At 47.6% G+C, this 15,806-nt stretch overlaps 1 protein-coding gene across 1 annotated transcript; it reads left to right on the top strand.

The window, feature by feature from the left end:
* The first annotated feature begins 5,674 nt into the window (after positions 1 to 5,674).
* LOC109935000 (interferon-inducible GTPase 5-like) lies at positions 5,675 to 15,285 on the top strand. Its single transcript, XM_048598073.1, has 4 exons — positions 5,675 to 5,807; positions 8,747 to 9,344; positions 11,129 to 11,710; positions 13,813 to 15,285. Exons 2-4 carry the CDS (start codon positions 8,794 to 8,796, stop codon positions 15,005 to 15,007), a joined length of 2,328 nt encoding a protein of 775 aa, XP_048454030.1. The 5' UTR covers positions 5,675 to 5,807; positions 8,747 to 8,793; the 3' UTR covers positions 15,008 to 15,285.
* The last annotated feature ends 521 nt before the right edge of the window (positions 15,286 to 15,806 follow it).

The raw sequence follows: 15,806 nt of genomic DNA, 5'->3' as shown, positions 1-15,806 counted from the left end.
CCACTCTGCCCCGGGCCCACTGACCGTCCCACTGTGCTCCGGACCCACTGACCACTGGCCATCACCGCTCTCTCCACTTGGTAAGTTAAAGCAAAGTTAAAAAATCAAAAAAGAGAAGAACGAGAAAAGGAACAAAAAAGAGAAGCAACTGGAAAGGGAAAGGTCCACACTGAGCCCGTAGCCTGCCTACTTCACCAGTGCCACCTTGGAAAAAATGCCACATAACGTCGCTGTGGGTCTGGAGTCACGTGTTAGGTAGACTACGTGAAGATAGCAGTTTCTTTCCTGAAAGGAGAGGACAGAACCAGATGCTTTTTACAACAATCAACACCAGTGTCATGGTCAGCATTAGGCTCTGAGTTCCAAACTTCCAGTGAATTTAAATTGTACATTTTCCATGGCAGGACTGCAAATCCAGGCCGTTCACTGCTCACAAGGTGGTCTCCTCTACATTGAGGAGACGAAGCAAAGACTGGGTAACCTATGTTCTGCCCACAAAAAAGACACTGAGTTTCCTGTTCCCTGGTTAATATCTCTGTCTCTGGTTTGCTGCGGTGTTCCAATGAAGCTCAGTGCAAGCTGGAAGAACAACACCTCATTTTCCACTTGGATACTCTACAGTGTTCTGGACTCAATATTTTAAGGCTTGATCACCCTCTCCCATGTCCTTATTCTAATCTCACACATCAGGCCTTATCTTATCTGCTGTAGCAGGATTCGAACCCAGTCCCCAGGTCGTTACCTGGGTCTCCGGATTATGAGAATACCACTTGGCTGAGGAACTTGGGGAATCTTGGCCCAGAGGGAATAATCTTAGAGTAAGGGATCACCCATAGAAGAAAGAGATGAGGAGGAACTCCTTCTCTCAGAGAGGAGTGAATTTGTGGAATTATTTACCACAGAGGGCTGTTGAGGCTGGTCATTGAGTATATTTAAGGCTGAGATAGACTGATTATTAATCCATAAGGGAATCAAGATTTATGGAGATAAGGCAGGAAAGTAGAATTGAGGATTATCAGATCAGCTACAATCTCATTGCATGGCTCAATAGCCTGAATGGCCTATGTCATAAGTCCATAGCCTCCTAACAGCTTCCTACATTTTCAAGATCATTGTCATCCTGGAATTCAGGTATGAAATTCCAAAGTTGAAATTCACCCAGAAGCACCAAGGGCATATTCCCTGTGGAAGGTAGGGAGGGTGATTTGAGCTCATTCTTCAAGGTATTAACGGGAACAGATCGAGTGGGTCAAGGGGAACTGTTTCCACAGAATGGACCATCTTTCTGTCTCACTAGGCATCGATCAGAGAGGTCCCATTGACCTGGTATGATGCTTTATCTTTGTCGCAGTATCACTGACAGCGTCCACCCAGGTGTGGTAATAAGCTATCATACTGATGGTAACCTTATCAACCTCAACCACAGGCTGGAGGCCAAAAATATCACAACAGCTGTGTCTGTGATAGAACTACCACTGTGCTTAAACATAGAATATAGAACAGTACAGCACAGGAACAGACTGTTTGGCACGTTATGTCTGTGCCAGCCACGATGCCATTTTAAACTAATCCCATCTGCCTGCCCATGGTCTGTATCCCTGTATTCCCTGCCTAGTCATGTATCTGTCAAAATGCCCTTTAATCGTTGCTATTGTATCTGCTTCTACCACCTCCCCCGGCAACAAGTTCCAGGCACCTACCACCCTCTGTGTAAAAAAACTTGCCTCGCACATCACCGTTGAACTTTCCTCCTCTCACCTTAAACCTATGCCCCCAGTATTTGATATTTCCACCCTATCCATGCCTCTCATAATTTTATATCCTTCTGTCAACAAAGTATATAAACAGTACTGAGGATGCACATGGAGATAGTGGGTGTATTCAGATTGGTGAATATTTACCAATCCACACCAACATCCCAAACATGAAACCACCCATTGAGATTCCCGCTAGGCTATGGAAAATGCCCATCACTTCCCATATCTCAGAAGCTCTCTATCCCAAAAACAAGCTGACACTAATAGACCAGTGAACACAATTTGTAACTCTCCGGGATTTGGGAAATATGTCAGAGCTGACACTAAACTGGAAGGCCATTGGCCAGTGGTTCCCCACTTTGGGAAAACTGAAGTGGACCCAGTGCTGGAGGGACGCACCATCACTGCTGTCTCTGGTGGAGCTTGTGAATCAAGTAGGAGAGAAGCGCATCCTCCAAGAGGCAGGTATCAGGGAAGGAGGTTGTGAGAATCCAGCTGGCCTAGGCTTGGCTATCATCAGAATATCCAACTAGAGACTGTGCAAATGGGAACTCTCCTCCAAGAAATGCCAGGGAATCTTAGCAGGAATTCTGTAAGAACACAAAACAAGCCCCTCGAGCTTGCTTTGCCATTTAATGTAATCGTGGCTGATCTCATCTCAACCTCAACTCCACTTCCCTGCCTGCTCCCATAACCCTTCAACACATTACTCATCAAAACTCTGTCTGTCCCCTTCTTAAATTTACTCAATGTCCCAGCATTCAGTGCACTGATCGGTACTGAATTCCAAAGATTAACGACGCTTTGAAAGAAATAATTTCTTTTCAATCTCCGTTTTAAATCTGCTGTCCCTTATCCTAAAATGATGATCTCTTGTTCTAGATTGTTCCACATGAGAAAACATCTGTCTGTTCCAGGGACTTAAATGAAAGCAAAATCCCATGGATTCTGGAAATCAGAAACAGGGAAACTCTGCAGATCTGGCAGTATCTGTGGAGAGAGAAACATACTGAACATTTTGAGTCCGGTGCCCCTTCTTTGGAGCGTTGTGTTGTGTGATGGGTTTAATGCTGACCCACTGCCATCAGGAGCCTGTAGGGGGTGCCACTTTCGGACTGAGATGAGGAGGAATTTCTTCCCACAGAGGGCTGTGTGTCTTTGTCACAGAGAGCAGAGTCCTTGTGTGTATTTAAGGCTAAGATAGATAGATACTTGATCAGTCAGGGAATCAAGGGTTATGGGGAAAGAGTGGGAAAGTGGATGTGAGGAATGTTGGATCAGCCATGATCCTATTGAATGGTGGAGCAGGCTCAAGGGACTGAATGGCCTACTCCTGTTCATATTTCTGATGGTCCTATCAGGGTTATTTGACTGAGCTGTGGTGGCGTTTCCAGTCTGTCATGGTGTGTCATGGCCAAACCAGTCACAGTGTTTCCTGGTTGAGAGACCAAGCCCCCTCTGTGTATGTTGCAGTGAATTTGAGGACCCACCTGGGACAGGGGCTGTCCTGGGTGATGGCGGATGGAGGTTGGCAGTTTGGCCAGTAGGTTCTCACTGAGGAGGGTGACTTTAGTGGGATCCTTCAGACCTTTGATATTTACTGTTCTTAAAGTGAAGCCCTGCTCAGACAGTGACTGACTCCTGGAAGTGTTAGTGATTAGGACCAAGTCTGGACCTTGTCTCTCTGCCAGAACAGGTTGTAGGTGATGACGATGTCCAGCTCTGTTCCTTCACTGCCTATCATACCCTTCCAGAGATTCACAATCTTCCTGATTCTGGTCACACGGCACTGTCACTGCAGATAGTGATCCAGACATTACTAGGCTGAGGATATGGGTCAAATCCTACCGTGGTGGTTAGCTTGTTACTTGTTGGAGATGATCATTGCCTGGCATTTGTGTGTTGAGTGTTCCCGGTCACTTGTCAGCCTGAATGTGGGAGTGATCGCCAAAGACACACCACCCCCCGCACCTGTATATGACACAAGTGCTGCCCTCGACTGATCTATTTCTCATCAAACCGATCGAACCCAAACTGCAAGCAAGTTCACTTCAATCCCAAGGGACTGCCCATTCACACAGAACCCAAAGGAAATGTTTCAAAGACAGTGTTGAAGCCTCCATGAAGATCTGTTTATTTCATATCAACACAAGAAGCAAAGACTTAGTCACATCCAAAATGGCAATCCTTCATCAACAATGGGATAGTGAAGGTGGTGTTTGGTATGTTTGTCTTTATTGATCAGTACATTGAGTATAGGAGTTGGGAGGGTCATGTTGCGGCTGTACAGGACATTGGTTAGGCCACATTTGGAATACTGCGTGCAATTCTGGTCTCCCTGCTATAGGAAGGATGTTGTGAAACTTGAAAGGGTTCAGAAAAGATTTACGAGGATGTTGCCAGGGTTGGAGGGTTTGAGGTATAGGGAGAGGCTGAATAGGCTGGGGCTATTTTCCCTAAGCATCAGAGGCTGAGGGGTGACCTTATAGAGGTTTATAAAATCATGGACAGGGTAAATAGCCAAGGTCTTTTCCCTGGGGTGAGGGAGACCAAAACTGGAGGCATAGGTTTAAGGTGAGAGGGGAAAGATTTATAGGGAACCTAAGGGGCAACTTTTTCACACAGAGGGTGGTGTGTGCATGGAATGAGCTGCCAGAGGAAGATGCAGGTACATTTACAACATTTAAAAGGCATCTGGATGGGTACATGAATAGGAAGACTTCAGAGGGATATGGGCCAAATGCTGGCCAATGAGACTAGATTAATTTAGGATACCTGGTTGGCATGGATAAGTTGGACTGAGGGGTCTATTTCTGTGCTGTACAGGTCTATGTCTCTTATGATGTCAAGAGTTTCCAGTGAACAAGAGCAGCCACAGAGAGAGAAGGGACAGAGAGATAGAAGGAGAGACAGGGGAGAGAGAGTGAGACGGAGAGAGATAGAGAGAGAGAGAAAGAGAGAGCAAGAGAAAGAGACAGAGGGAGACAAGCAGAGAGAGATAGAGGGAGAGACACAGAGACTGCGAGAGCGAGAGAGACAGGTTGAGAGAGACAGTGAGAGAGACAGAGAGAAAGAGAGAAACAGGAAGAAAGACAGAGAGACTGGGAGAGAGAGCTAGAGACTGAGGGAGAGAGAGAGAGACAGTGAGAGAGAAAGAGGTGGAAACAAATGGCAGCTGGCTCAAGACAATCCTCTGATGTCCTCATGGTGCGAGAGTCCAAGTGTAGGCCCAGACACCTTGCCCACACATCAGTGACAGAATCTTCCAGAAATGCAAAGGAAGATGGACATCATGAACTCTGTTCTTTAGCCACACATCAACCATTATTTTTCAAACTGAGACAGATGGATTTGCACAGAGGATACAAGACAAAAAGAATTTCAATTTACTCCCCCCGGCCAAAAACTCAGTGGGAGGGTGTGAGGAGGAAATTGAAGGGAAGAGTGAGGGGGAAAGGGAAGGGGAGGTGAGTGAGGAGGAGGGGGAGGGAGATGGTTGACTGGGGGAAGAAACTCTGGCCTGATGAAACCCCGCCAGCCCCATGACCAGGCCCCGTTTAAAATGGACATAAATATGAGGAATGTGCCTCATTGTAATGTTTTGTGAGAAGGATGCAGCTGAGATTGAACCCAATCCACTCAGTTTGGGAATTAAATTCTCTTCATCCTGAGTGACTGGATCAGAGAGTCACCAGCCCAGCAGGAGGCCATTCAGCCCATCGTTTGAGAGTCAGTCACTATGAGAGCAACTTATCCCTCTCCCTTCTCTCAGCCTGTACACCACGTAGTTAATACATAAAAACACCTTAAGGGACATATGATCTGGTCAGCCAATAACCATCAAGTATTTGGCAGGCAAGACGAGCTGAATGACTCAGAATAGAAACTGAAACAGTATTTTACCTGGAATAGAGCCAGCCTGTTGTGTTTGTTGTAACTGCAGCAGGTCAGGCTAAAAACTAATGGTTCAGCTTCATCCTTTGTTTGAATCATTCTGAAGTGGCTCTTTCTGACAGTCTCTCGAACTCAGTCATCAGATCACTCGACCAGGTGAGTTCATTAAACAGACTAAACTTGAATACCTTGGGCCAGCAGCAGGGAGTAACCCCATGGGTGGCAGGTTGTGTCAATATCGAAACTACACTTCAGGAAGGATGGCAAGTCTTTAACAGGGTGGGGAGGGAGGGATATTCAGACGTGGGACAAGGGATGAGGGACCTCACATTTTTTTATTCATTCACAGGATAATGGCTTTGCTGGCTAGGCAGCATTTATTGCCCATCCCTAGTTGCCCAGAAGGCAGTTAAGAGTCAACCACATTGCTGTGGGTCTGGAGTCACATGTAGGCCAGACCAGGTAAGGATGGCAGTTTGCTTCCCTGAAGGACATTAGTGATCCAGATGGGTTTCCCAACAATCGACAATGGATTCACAGTCATCATTAGACTCTTAATTCCAGATTTTTATTGAATTCAAACTCCACCATCTGCTGGAGTGGGTCCTCAGAACATTACCTGGGGTCTCTGGGTTAATGGTCCAGTGAGAATATCACTAGGCCATCGACTCCCCTAAAGGTGAGGCAGAGAGAGACTGGAGAAGCTGGGATTGTTCTCTGTTGGCCAGAGAAAGTCAAGAGGAAATATAATCGTAGTGTTCCAAATCAGGAAGTTTCAACAGAGTCGCTCAGTAAAAAATATATCTTTGGGTGGGAGGGTCAGTCTCCAGAGGGCGGGTAGTAAAGATGTCGAGTGAGGGGGGGGGGGGGTGGGGGGGGGGGGGGGAATGCGTGGGTGGGAATAGGGTGAAGGTTTTTCTCACAGCGAGTTGTTGTAATCTGGAACATGCCGCCTGAAGCAGCAGTGAGAATAGGTTCAACAGGAACGTTCTAAATTGGGAACTGGATAAATAAAGATAATGAGAGTCCAGAGACAGTATGTTCCTGTTAGGGTGAACGCTGTAGGAATGCTGGGTGACTATAGAAATTGAGGTTTTGGTGAAGAAGAAGGAAGCATATGTCAGGTTTCGACAGCAGGGATCGAGTGAATCCCTAGAGGAGTGTAAGGGCAGTTGGAGTATACTCGAGGGAAATCAGGAGGGCAAAAAGGGGACATGAGATATCTCTGGAAAATAGGACAGGAGTCACACAACACCAGGTTATAGTTCGAGATAACAAGGTGTAGAGCTGGATGAACACAGCAGGCCAAGCAGCATCAGAGGAGCAGGAAGGCTGACGTTTCGGGCCTAGACCCTTCATCAGAAACTGCCAGGTTATAGTTCCACAGGTTTATTTGAAATCACAAGCTTTTGGAGCATCGCCCCTTCGTCAGCAGCACTCAAAAAGCTTGTGATTTCAAATGTTTTTTTTCACTTTATTCATTCACGGGATGAGGGTGTTGCTGACCAGGCAGCATTTATTGCCCATCCCTAATTGCCCAGAGGACAGTTCAGAGTCAACCACATTGCTGTGGGTGTGGAGTCACATGTAGACCAGACCAGGTAAGGATGGCAATTTCCTTCCCTAAAGGGCATTAGTGAACCAGATGGGTTTTTCCCAACAATTGACAATGGATTCATGGCCATCATTAGATTCTTAATTCCAGATATTTATTGAGAACGATTTGGAAGCAAGACAACTTGGGTGAACAAATAGTGACGTCTTGAAAAATGTCCATGTTACAGAGGAAGAGGTGCTTAAAATGCATAAAGGTGGATAAATCCCCAGGTCCTGATCAGGTGTACCCTAGAACTCTGTGGGAAGGTGGGGAAGAGATTGCTGGGCTCCTGCTGAGATATTTGTATCTTCGATAGCCACAGGTGACGTGCTGGAAGACTGGAGGTTGGCTAATGTGGTGCCACTATTCAAGAAAGGTGGTAAGGAGCAGCCAGGGAACTAAAGACCGGTGAGCCTGACATCGGTGGTGGGCAAGTTGTTGGAGGGAATCCTGAGAGTCAGGGTTTACATGTGTTTGGAAAGGCAGGGACTGATTAGGGATAGTCATCATGGCTTTGTGCCTGGGAAATCGTGTCTCACTGACTTAGGTTGAGTTTTCTGAAGAAAGTACAGATATTGATCCTCTTATTTGAGTTAACTTGTTTTATGGTGACTTAATACAATGTGTAGATTTTGCAGCAAAGGTCTATATGACTATGGTGGGACCTTAGAGATTTATAAAATAATGAGGGATGGATAGGGTAAAAGTCAAGGTCTCTTTCCCAGGGTAGGGGAGTCCTACAGGACATAGGTTTAAGGTGAGAGGGGAAAGATTTAAAAGGGACCTAAGGGGTAACTTTTTCACACAGAGGGTGGTGCGTGTATGGAATGAGCTGCCAGAGGAAGTGGTGGAGGCTGGTACAATCACAACATTTAAAAGGCATCTGGATGGGTACATGGATAGGAAGGTTTTAGAGGGATATGGGCCAAATGCTGGCAAATGGGACTAGATTCATTTAGGATCTGGTCGGAACAGATGAGTTGGACCGAAGGGTCTGTTTTCCGTGCTGTATGTCTCTATGGCTGTATGACAGGAAAAGGAGAAATGTGCAGGGATGCGGCGGGTGGGGAGGGGTGATGGTTAGGGAGGTGAGTGGGGGAGGTGTCGGGAGGTCAGGGGGCAGGGAGAGTCACACTGTCTGGAGATCATTCCCAGAGCTGGCACAGATAGTGTGCTGCACACGCTGTCATCCGAAGAACTGATAGAAAACAAGATCACTGGTTCTCTCCATTAATTGCTGGCCCACCAGAAACTGAGACTGATTGAAGAGCTCTGTGGAAATCAGAGAGACAAAAAAATCAACTGGAAGCAGTGTGAAAGAAAGCAATGTGTGGGGACAGTGTAGAGGAAACTTTACTCTGTATCTAACCCCGTGCTGTCCCTGTCCTGGGAGTGTTTGATGGAGGGTGGCGGGGGGACAGTGTAGAGGGAGTTCACTCTGTATCTAACCCTGTGCTGTCCCTGATTAATATTCCCTGATGTTGTTTGCTGTCATCAGGGAGATGGCCTTGTACTGGTGACTGTGTTGCTGTGAACGATTTCCCAATGGGCTCGTGGATCAGCTCCAAGAGGCCAGATGCTGTGTGGATTGCAGTGACGGGGCCCCCTGCAGGAGGAAAGACCTCACTGATCCAAGCTTTGCGAGGTGAGGAGGACATGCAGGAACTCTCAACATCTCCACCCAAATATCAGTACAACCATCCCAGATACCCAAACGTAACCTTCTGGGAGTTCAAGTCAAACTACCTGAGTTGCTCCAAATTGGACCCGTATGACATTCTCATAATTGTTTCCTCAGTGGATCAGTTTGCCTCGGAGGATGTGAATGTTGCCAAGGAAGCTCAGACGAAGGACAAGCCATGCTACTTTGTCCGCACCAACATTGATAAGGATTCACAACGGTGCGCATCCACGTTTAGCTCCATAAATGATCTGAATAGATTTCTAGACAGTATCACCTCAGCATGTGTTGAATATCTGTCAGAGAGAGGTGCACAGCCCTCTTCAGTTTTCCTTGTGTCTAACACCACGCCTGAGATCTACCAGTTCTCCCTGCTCCAGGACAGTCTCGAAAAGAAGATCAAGGAGCTCAACAGGTACGTACAGCATTGAGTGAGCCAGCTTGGTGTTGTCTGACATTGCAAAGAGTGAGATACAGCCGCACTGAAACAGTAAATTTCCTCAGGGCTTGGCCAGGTGGCTGTGCAGAGAATGGTTTTCCCCATGACTCTAGAACCAGGGACAAAAGGGCATCACGGTGGCTCAGTGGTTAGCACTGCTGCCTCACAGCGCCAGGGACCGGCGTTCGATTCCACGCTCGGGTGAATGTCTGTGTGGAGTTTGCATATTCTCCCCTTGTCTGCATGGGTTTCCTCTGGGTGCTGTGGTTTCCTCCCACAGCCCAAAGGTGTGCAGTTTAGGTGGATTGCCCAGAGTGCTGAGGGGTGTTTAGGTTAGGTGGGTTAGATAAATGTAAGGGTAGGGGGATTGGTCAGGATGGGATGCTCTCGGAGGGGCAGTGTGCACTTGTTTGGCTGAATGGCCTGTTTCCACACTGCAGGGATTCTATGAATGAAAATCTCAGGATAAGGGGCAGGCCATTTGGGACTGAGATGAGGAGGTTTTTTTCACTCAATGGTAATTGTGTTCTCCGGAGATCTGTACATGCTCAGTCACTGAGCAAGGTCACAGCAAAGACCAGCTGACTTTTGGGCACTGAAGGAATTAAGACAAAAATAGGAAATGCTAGAGAAATGTGGTTCATGGAAGCTAAGACTCAGCCACATTGCTGTGGGTCTGGAGTCACATGTAGGCCAGACCAGGTAAGGATGGCAGTTTCCTTCCCTAAAGGACATTAGTGAACCAGATGGGTTTTTAATGACAGTCAATAGTGGTTTTGTGGTCATCATCAGGTTCATTGGATTGATTCCAGAGATGAAAGGTCTGGCCCAAAAAGAGAGATTGTGCAGTTATCAGTAACATTCATGCCACACAAATGCCAGGCTATGACCATCACCAATAAGAGACAATTTAACCACTGTCCCTTGACATTCAATGGCTTTACTATCACTGAATCCCCCACTATCAACATTCTTGGGGTAACAAGGTGTAGAGCTGGATGAACACAGCAGGCCAAGCAGCATCAGAGAGCAGGAAGGCTGACCCTCATTCTGGGGATTACCATTTACTAGAAACTCAACTGGACTCACCACATAAATACAGTGGCTACAGGAACAGTCAGAAGCTGGGAATACTGTGGCGAGTAACTCACCTCCTGACTCCTCAAAGCCTGTCCACCATCTACAAGGTACAAGTCAGGAGTGTGATGGACTACTCCCCACTTGCCTGGATGAGTGCAGCCCCAACAACACTCAAGAAGCTTGACACCATCCAGGACAAAGCAGCTGATTGATTGGCACCACATCCACAAACATCCCACTCCCTCCACCACCGACGCTCAGTAGCAGCAGTGTGTACTATCTACAAGATGCACTGCAGAAATTCACCAAAGATCCTCAGACAGCACCTTCCAAACGCACGACCACTTCCATTAAGAAGGACAAGGGCAGCAGATACATGGGAACACCACCCCCCTGGAAGTTCCCCTCCAAGCCCCTCACCATCCTGACTTGGAAATATATCGCTGTTCCTTCACTGTCGCTGGGTCAAAATCCTGGAATTCCCTCCCTAATAGCATTGTGGGTCAACCCACAGTGGGAGGACTGCAGCGGTTTAAGAAGGCAGCTCACCCCCACCTTCTCAAGGGGCAACTAGGGACGGGCAATAAATCCTGTCCAGTGAGTGACTCCCACGTCCCATGAGTGAATAAACTAAATAAATAGTTTTGGGGACACTTAATAAGAATGTCTTTCTGTTTTAGAGCCCAGGGTTGTACTGAGAGGCCTGGACTGGACCTGGCTGTTTTTGGTGATCGCTGGTCAGGGAAATCGTCTTTGATCAATGCTGTACGAGGTCTTCAGACTGACGATGAGGGAGCAGCGAAGGTTGGACAGCAAGAGCCATGTACACAGCCTGTGGTATACTCCTTCCCCAGATATTCCAATGTCAGGATCTGGGAACTTCCTCCCATCAGGCCCAATGTGCAGCCAGAACAGTATCTGAAGGAGGTTAATGGCAAAGATTATGAGATCATCATTATCATCGCCTCCGAAATCTTCAAGGATCACCATGGTCAACTTGCAAAGACCCTTCAGGACATGGGCAAGAAGGTTTTATTTGTCCGTAACAAGATTGAAAGTGATCTTGCGGCTTATAAACGGCGTCATAAATCTGATTATAAAGAAAGCAAGTTCCTGAAGGAGATCCGAGAGTTCTGTGTCACCTGCCTGTGCAAGGAAGGTGTTCTGAAACCCACCGTGTACATATTGAGTAATCTTGATATCGAGAAGTTTCAGTTTCAGTTACTTTGGTCACAGATTAAGAACCATCCTGAGATGATCAAGTGAGTGAATTGGAGGTTCCCTCTCCAGGTGGATGAACCGGGCGCTAGTTGATAAACAATTGGATGAGGATGTTGATCCAGTTCCTACCCACCACTGTCAAATCTTGTCCGCCAGGTCCCTGTCTGATTCCCTTCGGAAAGTTCCTCTGGAGGCTTCTTCCATTACCCTCTTGGGAAGGGGGCCTCCTGATTACAACTTGCTTTGGAAAACCAGAACCTGCCCTTGGGCTCTGAGGCTCATGTGGGAATTTGTCCCCGGAAGCCCCTCCCGGGTGAGGGTGCCTGTTGGGAAATGACCCCTCCTCATTTACTGAACCTGGCCACGGCCTTCGTCACATCCACTGACCCTCCTCCACTCCATCCCTCTCCAACCTCCAGCCCTTTTCCACCTCCCCAATTCCTCTCCACACCAGTCCCATCCCCAATCCCACCTCCCCACCCACCAAACTCCCCATCTCTGCAATGTCCACCTTCTTCCTCAACTAAGGATTCCCCCATAATGGTTGTTGACAGGGCTCTCAGCTGGGTCTGACCCATCTTCCGCACTTCTGCTCTCACCCCTTCTCTTCCTTCCCACTACAGCGATAGGGTTCCCCTCGTCCTTACCTACCATCCCATCAGCATCCACATCCAGAGGATCATTAGCTGCCAATTCCCATTACCTTCAGCAGATATCACCACCAGACACATATTCCCCTCCCCTCCCTTGTCCGCCTTCCGCAGGCTCGCTGCAGGGTTCCAGCAAAGCTCAGTGAAAGCTGGAAGAAAAACACCTCATTTTCCACTTGGGGTCCCTGCAGCCCTCCGGACTCAATATCAAGTTCAATAATGTTAGGGCCTGATTCCATCCTTCTGTGGTTTCTACCCAGCCCCAAACCCAGGCTTGTTATCACTAAATAAAAACCAAAAGAGGAAGGGTCAGTTCTGAGGAAGGGTCACTGGACCTGAAACGTTCACTCTGATTTCTCTCCACAGATCTGTGAGCTTTTCAAGCAACTTCTGTTTTTGTTCCAATATACTTCTAGGCCCATTATCACATTATGTGGTTGCATTCAGCACTTTCTCACTCTTAGTTCTTATTATCTCTTATTCTGTCCTGACCTGCTATCCATAATCCCCTTGTTCACCTACCCCTTTCATTTCTTTCTGGACTCAATCTCCACTTTTACACTTACGCCCTCCACCCTTCAGGGTTGTCTTCAGCGTTGATATCACTTTTTCTCAGCCACTAGCATTTCTGAAGAAGGGTCACTGGACCTGCAACATTAACTTTGTTTCTCTCTCCACAGGTACTGCCAGACCTGCTGAGTTTCTCCAGCAATTTCTGCTTTTGTTTCCTCCCCCGCGGCCCACCCTCCTCACTCACGGCCCACTCTCCTCACTCACATTCCACATTGACAACATCCCGCTGTTGTGCCTGTGACATATTGGGTGGCAGCGTCCTGTCACTGGGACAATGGAGAGGCGATGGCCTAGTTAACCCAGCACAGGTAACGTTCTGGGGACTCGGGTTCGAATCCTGCCATGGCAGATGGTGGAGTTTGAATTCAATAAAATGTCTAGAATTAAGAATCTAATGATGACCATGAATCCATTGTTGACTGTCAGGAAAAACCCATCTGGTTCACTAATGTCCTTTAGGGAAGGAAACTGCCATCCTTACCTGGTTTGGCCTACATGTGACTCCAGACCCACGACAATGTAGTTGACTCTTAACTGCCCTCTAGGCAATTAGGAAATGGGAAATAAATGCTGCCTGGCTGGCGAAGCCCTCATCCCGTGAATGAATAATAAAAAATCAGGAAGGTGAGATGCCTCCCAAAAAGCAAAGTTTGTTGCAGCAGCAAGGGAGCGCTGCGCTGTCGGAGGTTCAGCGCTGATGGAGCACCGCGCTGTCGGAGGGTCGGCGCTGAGGGAGCGCCGCGCTGTCAGAGGGTCAGTGCTGAGGGAGTGGGCACTGTCGGAGGGTCAGCGCTGAGGGAGCGCCGCACTGTCGGAGGGTCGGCGCTGAGGGAGCGCCGCGCTGTCGGAGGATCGGCGCTGAGGGATAGATTGGTGCCCTATTTCCTGGCTGATATTGTGTTTGATGTTCTTATTCCTAGAGGTGACATACTTGATCGTGTAGACCACACAGTACGGGACAGTCTGAAGGAGGCATTTGAAGTGGGTGGGCTACCTGACCTGATCTCTCAGATATTGAGCTTCCTGTCGAACCTGGATGATATTACAGTCAATGTCGGTGTGATCGGGGAGGCTGGTGCTGGGAAATCCTCGCTGGTTAATGCTCTGTGCGGTGTTTCTGATAACCAGCCTGGAGCTGCTGCTACTGGAGCGACAGAAACCACATTGGCCCCAACCTCTTACCCACACCACACGCTCCATCACGTTCTCCTGTGGGACCTCCCTGGATTAGGAACCCCTAATTTCCAACTGGAGAGCTACAGGGAGAAGGTGGGCTTCCACAGGTATGACTTCTTCATCATTGTGGCTTCAGAACGTTTCAAGGAAAGTCATGCCATCCTTGCCAAGTGGATCCAGGAGAGTGGTGCGCATTTCTACTTTGTTCGCAGTAAGATTGACAATGACATCACACCATGTTGGAGAAAGCAAGCAGCATTGACAGACCAACACGAGGTAAAAAACGAGATTACCGAGGAAGCAGTGAACTATCTGACAGAACAAGGAGTGCTCTCTCCTCAGGTCTTCCTCATATCTTGCCGTTTCTTTGAAGATTATGATTCAAAGCAGCTGCAAGAGACGTTAAAAAAGGAACTGCCCAAGTTCAGGAAGCAAGCATTCCTGAAAAGCATCCACCCACTGTGTTCCAGATTAATTGCGAAGAGGAAGGATTCACTGAGTGCAGAGGTTTGGATGTTAGCTTTGATTTCGTCTTGCGCTGCAGCTGTTCCTGTCCCAGGGGTAGCACTTGCCTGTGATGCGACTTTATTGAATAAGAAACTGCCCTTTTATTACAAGTGCTTTGGACTAGATGAGGAATCCCTCAAGAGAATGTCAGCTGCCATTCAGAAGCCACTGAAGGATTTGAGGGCCCAAATGCGGTCACCCCAAGTGGCACACATAAACATTTCCCTCCTGTACAAGTCCCTGTCCAGTGGTCCCGGAATGGGATTGATGGCTGGAGAGTATCTGATCCGAGGGTTTCCCGTTTTTGGCCCCGTTGCTTCGGGAGGAATTGCATTCACAGTCGCAAAGTGGTTACTGACTGGTCTCATCCAGGGACTTGCTGCCGATGCTGAGCGGGTCCTGCAATGGGTGATCCAGTCACAGGTTGGGTAATGGGACACAGATGGAGGAGAGGGTCTGAGCACATGGAGACAGTCCAATGTGACAGCCCTCAGTCTCTTATATCACAACCTCCCAGATCACTGCTTTCTCTCTGGGTTATACTCCACTCTCGGGCAATTCCTTTGATTCGTCAATGGGATGTAGGCATACTGATTAGACCAGCATTTTATGGTCTATCCCTAGTTGCCCTGGAGAAGGTAGTGGTGAACTGCCTCTTTGAAACCGCTCACCATCCTGACTTGGAAATATATCACCGTTCCTTCACTGTCACCGGGTCAGAATCCTGGAATTTCCTCCCTAATGACACTGTGGGTCAACATACAGCACATGGACTGCAGCGGTTCAAGAAGGCAGCTCACCCCCACCTTCTCAAGGGGCAAAAAGGGAAAGGCAATAAATGCTGGGCTCAGCCAGTGATGTCCATTGGTTATTGTCAATCTTATATTACTAAAAAAGATCTCTGTTTCACTACAGTTTGATACCAGCACTGCAACACAAGGCTGTCTAGTCAAATCTTCAGATTCTATTTAAATGTACACTTTTTCAAACAATTATTAATCACTCTTTTTGAATCAATTTTGCAAACATTAACCTGTATTTATTAAAAGTCTTGTGATTGTGAGTGTGCCCTGTTGTCACATCTGTTTCCAGTCTGAATATTTCTTTGTCACGTGTTTAATCATGTTCATTGATATGATGTTTTTGTGATGAGTCTCAAGTGGCCAAACTATGACTGAACTCTCAGTCGTCCCAGCACTAGGGGCTGATGTGGCTCCTGATATGTCAATTG

Source organism: Rhincodon typus, chromosome 6 (assembly GCF_021869965.1).
Source record: "Rhincodon typus isolate 14 chromosome 6, sRhiTyp1.1, whole genome shotgun sequence".
In the NCBI taxonomy this organism is placed as follows: Eukaryota; Metazoa; Chordata; class Chondrichthyes; order Orectolobiformes; family Rhincodontidae; genus Rhincodon; species Rhincodon typus.
This window is presented reverse-complemented; position numbering and strand designations above follow the sequence as displayed.